The 13964-nt window shown below is 42.0% G+C and overlaps 1 protein-coding gene across 1 annotated transcript in view; it reads left to right on the top strand.

The window, feature by feature from the left end:
• Rgsl1 (regulator of G protein signaling like 1) overlaps nucleotides 1–13964 on the top strand; it is a 72085-nt gene that overhangs the window by 17435 nt on the left and 40686 nt on the right. The window contains exons 7-10 of the mRNA XM_029566151.1: nucleotides 875–1842; nucleotides 6081–6143; nucleotides 6908–7130; nucleotides 13257–13364. Of these exons, the coding sequence (XP_029422011.1) occupies nucleotides 875–1842; nucleotides 6081–6143; nucleotides 6908–7130; nucleotides 13257–13364 (1362 nt within the window). The remainder of the gene's footprint in view (nucleotides 1–874; nucleotides 1843–6080; nucleotides 6144–6907; nucleotides 7131–13256; nucleotides 13365–13964) is intronic.

The raw sequence follows: 13964 nt of genomic DNA, 5'->3' as shown, positions 1-13964 counted from the left end.
GCTGGCCTTAAACTCACAGAGATCCACCTGCTTCTGCCTCCCGAATGCTGGGATTAAAGGCGTGCACCACCACGCCCGGCCTGAATGCTTTTAATTTTTAAAGGCTTCAACAGAAATTATTTGTGGTTCACAGAGCCTAAAATATTTACTATCTGACCTATTATGTGAGAAGTTTTCCAACCTCTTCTCTGATAAGTGAGGAGGCATTTTGGACCCAATACCAATGTGTTCCAGAGGATATGAGGATATGCTGTTTGAGAGTAGCTATGATCTTCTCCATTCATAAAGATAATTTAAAAATTGATGCCATTAACTGAACATGGTGGCACATTCCTATAATCCCAAGACCTGGGAGGTAGAAGCAGAAGGATAGGGAGTTCGTGGTCATCTTGTTTGCATAGTGAATTCGAGGCCACCTGGGCTACAAAAAGACTGTGTATCAAAAATCCGTCAATAACATTAAAGTTAGGGTTAACACAGACTGGCTGCTATCTGAAGGGTTTGAGTCCTCCAATTTTCCAGTCCAAACTCTCTGATCATCATTTAGAGTCGGGAAGAGTCTCATGCAGATTCTTGTATTTCTCGTTTTTATCATATTTTCTTGTATCTTTTGCTTTTATTTACAATAAAATTATACAATGTAACCACAAAATATTTTTTTCATGGGGAAGGAAGTAGAAAAGCAATTACTATATCCTGAGAAAACACTAAAAAACATACCCACTCTATGTTTTATCTGCTTATATCCCAGGTTGTTACAAAGAACTAGCAAAATGCTATATAAAAATACATTTGGAAGAACTTAAACAGCTCTATGAGCATCCCTGCCAAGCTTACATTGTTCTCATCCTCCATGTCTCTCTGTTCTTTCCAGAATCCCTCCTGAAACTTTCCATCTGGCACCCCAACCACTCCACCACCAGAAGGGAGATTCTGAGCCACATGCAGAAAGTGGCTTTGTTCAAAATCCAGAGCTATTGGCTCCCCAACTTTTACACCCACGCCAAAGTGGCAATGGCCAGTGAGGTCGCCTGTCATGGGCTGATGCAGGAATATGAGACTCGACTATGCAGCGTTTGCTGCACACATGCTGGAGGGCTCCCTCTGAACATGAGCATCAAGAAGTCCCACTGCTCCCAGAAGAAGTATTCGAGCAGGAAAGCCAAGAGGAAGATGTGGCAGTTAATTAATCCTACCTTAAGGCTTCTAGAAACAGATCCCAAGCCAGATGTCTCCACTAAGCCCCCACAGGAGATGAGTCTTCCAGAGAAGGTGGTTTTACAGAGGCCTTCCCTGCAAGATAATTCTTCACAAGAGAAAGTAATCCATTTCCTAGAAAAGGATAATCACGGTGCCAAGAAGCTCAGTGTGAAGAAGAAATCCAAGATCTACCTCCACATGGAGGGCCTCTTTGAGGCCAAGTTCTCTAGCCACCTGAGAATGTCCACTCCTATCATCAATCACTCTTCCCCACTGACAACGAAGAAGGCAATCAAGCGAACCCTCTCCTTTGGATACACTCACCAGGCCCTCTGTGCTGATGCCTGTGCAGGGAGTCCTTTCCGGTACCACCTGAAGAAAATTAATCTGGAACTGGAGGCCCAACTCCTGGACCTTTGGCAGGACCTGCAACATTTCCTCAATGTTCTGACGAGCAACAGGAAGACTGGAAACGCAGTCTTTCGTCACATGCTTGGTAACAGAATCTGTGAGGTCTACTTAAACGAGCAGACTGGTCCAAGCTTACCACTCAAATCTCAAACCATTCAGGGCCTAAAGAAGCTGCTGCCTTCTGGGGACGTGAACCCCTGGATCCCCAAAGCCCAGAAGGAGATCTGCAAGGTAGGCCTTATCTCAAAGAAATGTTAGAATTTGGTATATTAGATCAAGACCAATAAAAAAATGCTGTATGATCAGCTATACTTGCTTCGTCGGAGGTAGAATTACCCACAGAAATCTTCACATGTTGAAGAACTGGTTAAACTTCTAAGGTACAACTTGTTGAGAACCAGTTGAAACTCCAAAGTAGAATGTAGAGTGTGTGGTCAATATCCGCTTTCTATTTTCACTTCTTCCCTATACACAGTCTGCCCAAATCCTGAAGCAAAGCTATCTTGTTGAAGGAAGCTTTAAGAGCTCTGTAAGCATTATGAGCTGAGGAGCTGCATCCTCTTGTTTTAATCTCATTTCTATTATTATGATAAAATACCCTGACCAAAGGCAACATGAGGGAGAAAAGGGTTTATTTGGCTCACAGTTCCAGGTTACAGTCCATCATTGTGGGGACATCAAGACAGGGACTTAAAAGATCACATCCGTGGTCAGAGCAGAGAGAGAGCAAATCGACCCATGCTGCTGCTTGCTTTCATCTAGCTTTCTTCACTCCAACACAGCCATTCCCCACCCCCATCTGGAAAATGGTGTCACCTACAGTGGGTTGGATCCATGACAGTCGTCCCATAGGCATGCCCACAGGTCAACCTGTTCTAAATAGTCCTCATTAAGACTCTCTTTCCAGGTGATTCTAGGTTATATCAAGTCAACAGCTAAAACTAATTAGCACACCTCCTTTCCTAGACTAGCTATCAAAGAAATGACTAACTGGGAGTGCTTATTAGTCTCCTAAGATTATGAGTAAGTGAGGCCCACAGTGTGACAATCATATCACAGTGCTTGACAGAAAACAAATGGCAGAGTCAAGTTAACAAACGAGGACAAATAAAGGGACAACTTACAAAGAAATAGGTGGAAGTAGTATAGTCACAGTGGTGGTGTGATACCTCCTACGAATCCAGTCATGATAAAGCATTCCTCTGCCTAAAGAACGGAAGAGAAGCAGGAACAGTTATAAAGTGTGAGACGCTTGGCAGGAACTGTAATTATCAGTCAGGTTGTAACCCAGTCCACGGTGACCTAGCTGGGAGGGATCATGAGGATTAGCCAATCTCTGGCTCATTCTCCTTCTTTTCCATCTCCTGTCTGGATGTCTCATTTGATGAAACTAAAGGAAAGAGAACTCGATGTGGTTTGTAAAAGCTCATCTTCCAAGGCATAGTAGGATAAAGAATAGGGCAGGAGCTGGAGAGATGGCTCAGTGGTTAAGAGCACTGTCTGCTCTTACAGAGGACCCCAGTTCAGTTCATCGTTAACTCCAGTTCCAAGGGATCTGACACCCTCTTCTGGCCTCCATGGGCATTGCCCAACACAGGCACACTCACATACATGCACACAAAACACTCATACACACAAAATAAAAGTAAATAAATAAAAAATAAGAGTTAAAGAGTATGGTGAAGATCTGAAGGAGCAAAAATGGATATGAATAGCAAATTAATGCATTATGATGTTTTTACCTCATAAAAAGTCCAGAGCCATTATCTCCTTCATGTTTCATTCAATTCCAAGAGGCTGACAGACCCCCCACTGTTGTCTTTGTCGTACAAATGAGGAAGAGGAGACTCAGAATTAAGTGAATTGTGCCAAAGGCATACCTAGCTGGCTAGCAGAGGGGCTAGGATCAGAGAGTCCTTATCTCTAAGACCTGCATGACTTCTAATGCATCATAGTTATCCAGGGATGCATACCCAGCTAGTGTCAGGTCATATCAGTCCAGTGGACTGACAGCACAACTTTGCACGATTCTTGGTTAATGAAAGCACTGTTATTCAACTCCTTTTAGAGGTATTTGAGGCCAGAGGATCTGCCTCAAATAGGTATGTTTATGGCTGTGAGGAAATCCAAGTGCAACTTGAAGCAGCTCTGACTCACCGTAATGGATTAAGTTCTGACTCTGCCATCCTTTGACGATGAGGTTTTAGACAACCTTGAAGTCTAAATTCTTTAAAATCTCTGTCTTTTCTCTCATACATAAGTTGAAAAGTGTTTCAAAATCATATTTTATTTGTAAATTTAATGAGTTTATAGATACATTGCGGATAGTATAGTCATTCCTCACAACCTGTGTTGAATTGGTTCCAGGATGCCCACAGATACCACATTCTGCAGGTGTATTAACCTACATACATCCTCCCATAGACCTTAAATCCTTTAGGTCATCTCTGGGTACATAAATACTATGTAGTTGTTCGACATTGTTTAGGGATAATGACAAAGTGGAAAAGTCTGTAACATTCAGTGCAGGTGCAGATTTTTCCTCAAATATTTTCAATCTGTAATTAGATGAACTGATGTGGAGCCTGCAGGGTCTTTATTTCACAGTATTCCTTTATGATTTGTATTTTACACATGCATTTAGAGAATACCCACTGATCAATGACATTATATTACTATATTGCTAGGATTCAACCAGTGGACTACATTTTCTCAAGAATACACTTTGTTCCAGTTCCTCAAGAGCTCAAAAAACAGACCTTTAAAGTTGCTAAAAACCAGACCTTTAAACTCACCTTTTAGCAATCATTAGTTTACAGAAGTTTGTTGCTGTTTTTGTTTTCAATTTTATTCTTTTGCGGGGGGGCGGGGTGCATGTATGTTTGTGTATTTGCATGTGTATGGGTGCACATGTGTGTGCAGGTGTATATGCATGTGTGTTCACTTCTGTGTGGAGGCCTGAAGTTGATGTTGGGAATCTTTCTGTATAGTTCTTCCAACTTATTATTCTCTTTTTTAAAAAATTAATTTTTACTATTTTATATGCATGAATGTATTGCCTGCATGTATGTAAGTGCACCACATCATGCAATGCCTTCGAAGGTCAGAAGAGGACATCAGATCCCCTGGAACTGGAGTTACAGACTGTTGTTAGCCACAGTGTGAGTGCTAGGAACCAAAACCTGATCCTCTGCAAAAGCAGCCAGTACTCTTAACTGCTGAGCCATCTCTCCAACCCCTCAACTTAATTCTTTTGCAGCAGGGTCTCTCAATCAAATCCAGAGCTCACCGATTGGGGTAGTCTCACTAGTCAGCTTGCTCCAGGGATTCCCTGTCTTCACCTTCTAAGGCTGGAGTTATGGTGAGCCACCATGCACACCTGATGTTTACATGGGTGCTTAGGATCTGAACTCTAGTCATTTTGCTTGCACAGCAAGCACTTTAACTGCTGAGCCATCTTCTTGTCCCAGTTTATAGAGACTTTAGCTGACAGTTTATTTTTAAGTCACTGTTGGGACCTCATTATCTGCGAAATAATCCTCATGTTACCGAACAGGCATGGAAGCCCCTCATAGATAGAGTCAACCCATTTTCTCTGCCTCATCTCTTGTCCTGACTCCGCCTCCCAAGCTCTTCTTCAAGAGCTGAATTTCAGTGTGTACCTGTCATTCTTCAACATGCCCTTTCTCCACTCTGCGCCTTTGTCTGAACTCTGCCCACCGCCTGGAATGCCCTTTACTCAACTTCCCTCTGGTTAATTCTTATTTATGCCTGAAATGTACCAACCTTTCGAACCTCCTCCTGGGTTTCCCTGACTCAGTCAAAAGCAACTGTTCCCTTCTCTCTGTTCCCAGAGAATTTTGTCAGCATTTCTATCACACACATCATGCTGCTGCTCATCCTGTTGGGAAGTGAGCTCCTTAGAACAAGACAGGGTCCGGCACTTTGCCCAGTGCCTGCCACATGGGAGGCACTAAAAAAATATATGTCAAATAAAAAAAGAATGTGAGTAAATAAATTTAGTTTAGCACCAATTCATAGGTTCTGTTTGTCCTAATGTAGGAAATGTTATTCACAATTTTGTGAGGCCTCCAAGAAGGAGGTGTAAGAGCAGATATGCCAAACAGATATGCTTGGTTTTCAAACCCATTTGAGAATCGAAGATAGAGCTTTGGAAAGGAACCAAGTGTAGTACGCAGATGCTAAGAGCTCTGTAAGTCACTATGCCCTTTCTTCAATATATACTTACTACTATTCTCTGAAGCTTAGAGGGAGGTTATGAGAGCTACTATATTCAGAAAAATAAAGAAATTCCACTGGCTGTTGTGACTGTGTTTGCCACCGGTTAGATCTCCCACTGAGAGAACCGGAAACTCTGCAGACTGCTCTACATAGGGTGGCCTTAAGCTGAAAGAATGCAGCAAGGGGTGGGCCCATCTCATGATGCTTCTGCTGTGTTTGGATTTCAGGTGCTCTGCCCCTGCTATGATGAATTCCTGAATGAAGAGGACTACTGGTTCCTCATTTTCACAGTAGGAGGCACTTTGGGTTGGGAAGACTCAGGAGGGAAGGGGAAATACTTCTATTTTAGAGGCTTAAAGAAAATGAAATTACAGTTTTTTCCTGGAGGCAGTTGACACTATCCCTGTTGTTCTACAAAATATAAACCTCAGAGCCGGGTGTGGTGGCACATGCCTTTAATCCTAGCACTTGGGAGGCAGAGGCAGGTGGATCTCTGTGAGTTCAAGGCCAGCCTGGTCTTCATAGTGAATCCAGGCCAGCTGTAACTACAGGGAGATAGAGATAGGTAGTTAGATAGATAGATAGATAGATAGATAGATATAGATATAGATATAGATATATAGATATATTCAGGGGATAGATAGTTCTGTAGTTAAGAGTACTTGCTGCTCTTCCAGAGGACCCAAGTTCAGTTCCCAGTACCTACAAGGTAGCTCATAACCTCCTATAACTCCAGTTCCAAAAGATCTGATGCCCTCTTTTGGCCTCCATGGGTACCCACAGCCATAAGCACATATACACAGACACATATACATAAATTAAAATAAATCTTGAGAATATAAAGCTCTCAAGGGAAGAAATTTAGTAGATAGCTGACTTTAAGAAAGTCATGTCTATGCAGAAATTCTCTCTTACAGAAAATGAGATTATGGGAGGGAAGCACTTAGTCAGTGTGCCTGGCGGGCGTGGAGGACTGAGTTGTCACAAATCCCTTGCTTCTGGCTGATTCCTGCAGCAAATGTTGTCTCCCCTCTACTCTGACTCCTTCTCTTAGACTCAAACGCGGCTCATCAAAGCCCAGTGGCACAAAAGAGAATCTACAAGCAAAGAAGAGAACATTCTTCTTTATAAGAGGACTCAGGAATCTCTGGATTTAAGTTGGGCTTTGGCTAACATGGAGGAAATGGAGTCTATGCAGTGGCAAAAGGTGGCTACTGAGAACCTGAAGCAGGGAGGGTCTCTCCAGGTAGAACTGAAGTCTCCAATGTTTCTAGAGGGTAAGAGTAGTCATTCTTGTTCTTTTTGGTTTTAACCCTCACATTTAGGCGACTGGGAAATATTAAAATTTAATGATCAAAATTTAATGTGCAAAGATTGCCTCATTTGAACCTCAAAATAACCTATAAACACGAAATAACCAATAACCAAGGCCCCGAGGATGTTGCCTTCCAAGGTCACACTGAAAGCGGTAGTCAAGATCTGAACCCAAGAAAACTGATTGTGATGCCCTCTACTGGCTCTGGAAGCCAGGGCACTAAATTTGGTAAAATGCCCACAGTTTGGGAATTTGGGAAAATCACCACAGTTAACAATGAACACTTCATTGGGACCATCTGACATTCCACTTCACCACACTTCTTGCAGAGCTGGGTTCAACGACCTGTCTGTGAAATATGTTTAGCAGTCATCCTCCCCAATGTAACCACATCAATCCATCTAGGCAGTGAAGTGTTTAGGAGTTCAAGGTTCTTTAGTTCTAGAGATCTACTACTGACCATATGTACTTGAGCAATGTACTTAGCATCTGTTAAGTACCAGTTTTCTCATCTGTACAATGGAAACCATATTTGTTGTAAAGATAATTCAAATTCATCTATGAAAATGTATGTCAACAGGAACTGGAGAGATGGCTTGGCGGTTAAGAGCACTAACTGCTCTTGCAGAGGCCCTGTGTTCACTTCCCAGCACTCACATGACAGCTAACAACCATTTGGAACTCCAGTTCCAGGGAATGCAATGACCTCTTCTGACCTCTGAGGGCACAACACAGGCACACTTACATGCAGGCAATACACTCATACACATAAAATAAAATAATAAATAAAATATTTTAAATAATAAAAATATATGGCAATAGTAAGAGTCCAATAAATGTTAGCCATCATTATTCAAATTCCAATAAATTTTATTTATTTTCTGCTGAGGAAGTTGAAGAACTACAGTGCTTCTCAAACTTTATTCCACATTAAAGACATTTGACCACATGAGTCCTTAAATATGTGCCTGTAAATATTTATATACATATATGGGAAAAATTCATCTTTAGATGTACTAAGTCATAACTTAACACTTTGAAAAATACTGTTAAAGTAGGTATAAGTGTGGCTGGAGAGATTGCTCAGTGGTTAAGAGCACTGGCTGCTCTTCCAGAAGCCCTAAGTTCAGTTCCCAGTATTGGGAGTCTATAACTCCAGTTCCAGGAGATCAGATACCCTCTTCTGCTCTCTGTGAGCATTGCATGCATGGGTGCACTTACATACATGTGGGTAAAACACTCATCCACATAAAATAAAAATAAATGAATCCAAAACAATTTTTTTTGTCTTTTTGAGACAGGGTCTTCCTGTAGCTTCAGCTGACCTGGAACTCACTATGTAGACCAGGCTGGCCTCGAACTCACAGAGATCTGCCTGCCTCTGCCTCCCAGGTGCTGATGAATAAAAAAAAATTTAAGTAGGAGTAAAAAAAGACTTTGAAAACACCACTTACCCTATGAGCTTGGGTGAATGGCTTCATCCCTTTGAACCTCTTTTCTCCATCTATAGAATGGGGATAATGGCCTGTAACTTTGCAGGATCTTTGAGAAGACTAAAGGTAGTATATGTACATAGCAAGGAGGTGTTTGATGATAAATGCTACTTACTATATTGCTAAAAATTTAACACCCAACTCTTTTAAAAATGTGGTTGGGAGGTATGAGTTTGTGGCGTAGCTCAGTGGTAGAGTATGTGCCTTGTATTTGTGGGAATCTGGCTTGGATGAGGCCAGCATGGAAATGGAAAAGTCAATGTGTACTGTAATATCAAACAGGGTGTCCTGTGGATTGGCTCTCAGAACCATGCTTGTTGGGCATGAGTTATTTATTCATTTTTTCAGTGTATATTTTTGCTGAATTTTTATGGATTGCATATAATATGTTTTAATCATATTGAGACCTCCCCTATCTATGCCCACCCCCATAGCTTGCCCATATGATTTCACACATTCTATCTTATATGTTTAAAGCCTATCTAGTCAAGTTTATGTACCCAGCTGTCTCCCAGTATGAGTTCATCCACTGGGGCCTGTTCAGACTATCTAGTGTCTTTCCCTTAAAGAGCATCAACTCTTCCCTCACCCAAAAGTGATCGGCTGTCAGTAGTTCCCTGGCTAAGGTTGGGGCCTCCTGCTCATTTCCCCATTTCTATACTAGTTTTTATCTGATTGAATTTGCATGAGTCTTGTGCATGTTGTTGCCATTGTTATAAGTTCATATGAACAAGTTCCCAGGAGCCTGTAAAACTGTTTCCTTACGATCATGCATGACCCGTGGTTCTTACAATCTTTCCAGCCCCTCTTATTCAATGGTCTCTGGGTGGGTGAGATTTAATGTAGGAGTCCTATCCAGGGACAGGCACTCCACAGTGTCTTATTCTCTACACTTTGGCCAGTTGTGGCCTTTTGTGTTCATCGCCCTCTGTTGCATGAGGAAGCTTCACTGATGAGAGTTGAGAGATGCATTAGTATTCTCTCTACCCCTTGTTCCACTATGTTCCATGAGCCTTAGGTATAGAGATTGCATTATTGGTATGTTACTTAGGATTGGGCATTTCACAGACACTTATTCTTTGTGTGTGACCAGCTGTAGAACTACTAGACTCTATCTGCTGCAAAAGAAGCTTTGATGAGTGGTGACTGGTATACTTGTCTGTAAATATAAAGATTCATATTTGGCATATAGTAAGAAATTATGTTTGTCTAGGAATGTGACAGAAGTAGGGTTTTCTCTATGATCTATGACCTCTCCAGCCATGTATATTTGGTTATGTTTACAGTGCCACACATGAGTTCCCTCCCATTGAGTGGGCTTTAAGTCCAATCAGATAGCTGTTAATTACCCCCAAGATAAAAGTGCCACTACTGCACTGTTATAGTTTTGTTGTGCCAGTCATTGTTGTGGTCGTTAAGGCTTAAAGCTGGGGTTGGACCAATGAATGATTTTTCTCCCTTAGCAACTTGAATAGTGTCTCCCACAACTAGAAGAGCTTGTCTTCAAGGAGGAAGTCAGTTTCAGTTCCATTGCTCCAAGTCTTGTGTCCAAAGTATGTCCTGTCTTGAGCAATAGGGTCTTACTTCAAGTTTTGGGAGGGGGGCAATCAAAGGTGACAGCAATTGCCTGTGTGAATTTTGGAGTCTCTAGCACTACCCTGGCCAACAATTCAGAGAGGTTTCTCCCATATGGCACTGTGTTTCTTCTTATATAACCTTTAGCTATACGTGTGTGTGTGTGTGTGTGTGTGTGTGTGTGTGTGTGTATCATGTACAGATACTGTATGTGTATTTTTCAGTGGGCTTTTGAAGTATTACATTTCCCTCTGGTTTTTCACACCAGCATGGTTATTTAAATCTAGCATGAGCAGGCTCTTTCTTACCTTGGAGGTTCCATCTTCTTTCTAAACCTAAACATCCTAGAACTTCTCCCAGGAATCATGACAGACTTGGAAGAAAGATGCCTGGAAATTTTCACCATTCAAGTCTTTGGCCTTGGGCACTACTTTGCTGTCTGTGGAGGGCCAGGTGCAGCCAGAAAGGGTGAAACCATCCTCCAGAGACCCTCTCTCCCTTAATACACCATTACTCCATCTATCATTGTTCTTCGGCAGCACATGTCTGCCCTGATAAATGCAAAGGACCTCCTTTATATTTTCCCAAGCTCTGGCCCTGACTCACAGGCAGTCAAACAACTACCCTGAGGCTACACAGTAAACTCTAAACTCACAGAACCTTGTGTTAGAATGTTCTCATCTTTTATGTGGAAACACTGAGTCACAGAAAAGTAAAACAACTTGCCCAAAGTTGCTGGGCAAGGGAGAGACTGATCCACTACTGGAAACTTTGATCCACTGCAGGAAGCAATCTGTCATTTTGGTCGCTTGTAGCCAGAGTCTCCCAGCTGACCAATAACGATGACGACGATGATGATGATATTGTGACAATGATGCTGAAATAAGAACAACTGACTTTTGTGGGTCCACAGCCCAGGATTCCTTGTAGATTCCAGCAATATGGCCATACTGGATGATTTGGAGAGTTCCAAAAGAACTCTGGGCAAGCAGATGTACTTCTAAACCCCAGAACTCAACAGAAATGTGTGTTGTCGTCTTGGTAGGAGGCAAGATGCTGCTTTCCGCTTCTGCTGTGCATAGCATCCTAACTTCTCTTGCTACCTCAGCTTTACTGTCCCACCACATGTTGAATATAAAGTTATACTCTCTCACTTTACTGTATATTATCAGAAATAATGCATGGCTGCTTCTAGTAAAACCTGCTTCCAAAGAACAGTTCTGCAATTATGGATGATATCTTCAAGGCACAAATTAGCTTACATTAAACAGTAAGGGAAAAGGGTCCCATAGCAAAAACTACAAGCTGTCCACATATGCTGCAATGGAAATGGCTGTTGAGGTAAAAAGGGAATGTAAAGCTTAAGAATTAAAACAGTGAAGCTAGGGAGAGGCTTTCTCCTAGATATGAGATAGCCAAGTACACCTGCTAAGAGACAGGAGGCTCTAAGAAGCAAGACTGGTGACAGCAAACTGACTGGCTAGCTTCTAGGAAAACTTTACCACTGGGAGACACATACTAGGCACTATTTCTTATTACATATTCTTGCTATTAATATATGGCTTCTAATGGAACAACTTGTAATAGAGTTAAGTTGTAAATAAGGATGACTTCCAAAAAAGCCTGTTCCATTTCAGAAGAATCTCCAAGCCATCCTATAGACAAAGAGATAACCAAAAACACTGTAGCTTCTTCCTGGTAGCTGTGAGGACAAAGAGAGCTCAATACAATTAACAGCAAGGGACACCTGCAAGGTCAGAGGTAGCAATACCAGCCAGTAAGAAGATCATCAAGGTCAACAACAAAACCAAAGATCTTAGTATAATTATCAGTTAGCAAGACACCTGCAAGGTCAGAGAGTAGTAATGCTAGCCAAGTAACTAACAGCTAGCAGACAGTCAAGGTCAACAACTAATAAGGCCAGAGTCAGAGATGGATGGAAAAGGGCTTCAGTCACCCCTAGCCGGGTGGGCAGCCCATGAACAAAGTACAATCATTCCCCTGGTCAGGACAGAAGGACATGCATAGAGTATGAGGGCCCTCCAGTGGACCAGCCCATGATAGCCCAGAGGATGAATCAGTCTCAGTAGAGATTACCTAGTCTTTGTTCAGTTTCTGCTATTGCTCTATCAAAAACCTTAGACAAAATGTAAAGTTTTTTCTCTCTCTCAGCAACCTCTCCCTCACTCTTGGGAGTTTTGCCAATTTTCCTTAATTTCTTGCTTTTCTCTCTCTCTCTTTTTTTTTTTTTTTTTTTTTTTTTTACTTTTCTGTGATCATTCTTGATAAAGCCAGTTTCTGCTCTGCTTACTCCCCATGACCCTGCGCCTTTCATTTTCATTAGGATAAGACAGTGAACATGTTTGAGGACTGTGTCAGACATCTGAGGTCCTTGGGTCATGCACAAAGGTTCCATCACTCTCAAAAACCCTGTATCACCCTAGTACCTCCCCATGACCCTGCGCCTTTCATTTTCATTAGGATAAGACAGTGAACATCTTTGAGGACTGTGTCAGGCATCTGAGGTCCTTGGGTCTTGCACAAAGGTTCCATCACTCTCAAAAACCCTGTATCACCCTAGTATGAGCTGGTAGTTCCGAAATTAACTCACACAAAGTCAAGTAAGAAACAAGGAATGTCCTAACAAATTATTTGTCATAAACATCAGGGTTTTGAAGCACCAGCAGAATATTTGAAACTCATTTGCAACTCCTCCTTTCAACAGATGATTGCCTGAAGAGGTCAAAATTTGTTTGGATGAGTGAGTTACTTAATTAACAATTAATGGTTCCTTCAGTAACATATCTCTGTGCACTAATGGAGAAGGGGGAAATCCACTCATCCTGGAATGGATGAGAGTCTATATTCCTTGATTCTAAATCACTTATTCTTTATGTAAGCACCCCATTAAAACACTATTATTCCATTGAAATAATATGTTAAAGGCAATATTTTCAAGAAAAGTAAATGGATATTTGACCCTAGAATAGGCAAACTCTATCTCTGTTTTTCCTTCACAGATGTTAGCAAAATGACCTTTAAGGAGCTCTCCTATAAGAATCCAAAGATGGCCATAGAGAAGATCAGCGAGGACTACAAAATACATTGTGAAAAAGCACCTCCAGTAGGCAAGTGTTTAAACTCGGGGTTAATGCGAGGCAATTTTTTTTTTTTTCAAATCTAAGAATTTCCAAACTCTAGAGGCATAAGGCAAAAGAACTATACTTTGTTAACAAGGGGAGATCGTCAAGAGGTGATGACTACGTCCCCCTCCTACAAGGTCCTCAAGGCAGTTCTAATCATTGAAGCCGATGATTAGGTTGTTTATTCATTCTTCGTTATCTAAGAAGGGTTTTCAGTGATGTGGCTTCAGCTTCTGCCAAGTTTCCTAGAGTCAGAGATAAGCACGTGGGTGTCTGTTAGGATGCGTTCTTGGGACTAACAAAATCCCAAGGGACTGAGGAAAGCAGCACGAAGAGACGCTGAAGCTAGGATGCCCCTTCAGAGCTGTCCCGCACTGAGGGACGGCACCTGAGCTTCTGTACTGCCACACTGACCCAGATGGGATGTGGCTGCCTCTGGGGAAACGCAATCTTTGGGTCAAGCAGCAGCGAGCTGTCATCAACCAGTACTTCTGGGACAATGAGTGCTTTGGTCCTAAAAGGAAGATGTGGATAGCAACCACTGTGTCCTTTTGCTCCTTTCCTCTAACATGGACGTTCTTTCGC

The sequence above is a fragment of the Nannospalax galili genome, unplaced genomic scaffold (assembly GCF_000622305.1).
Source record: "Nannospalax galili isolate Female #2095 unplaced genomic scaffold, S.galili_v1.0 scaffold1899, whole genome shotgun sequence".
Lineage (NCBI taxonomy): Eukaryota > Metazoa > Chordata > Mammalia > Rodentia > Spalacidae > Nannospalax > Nannospalax galili.
The sequence above is the reverse complement of the archived record's forward strand: the minus strand, read 5'-3'. Positions and strand labels throughout refer to the sequence as shown.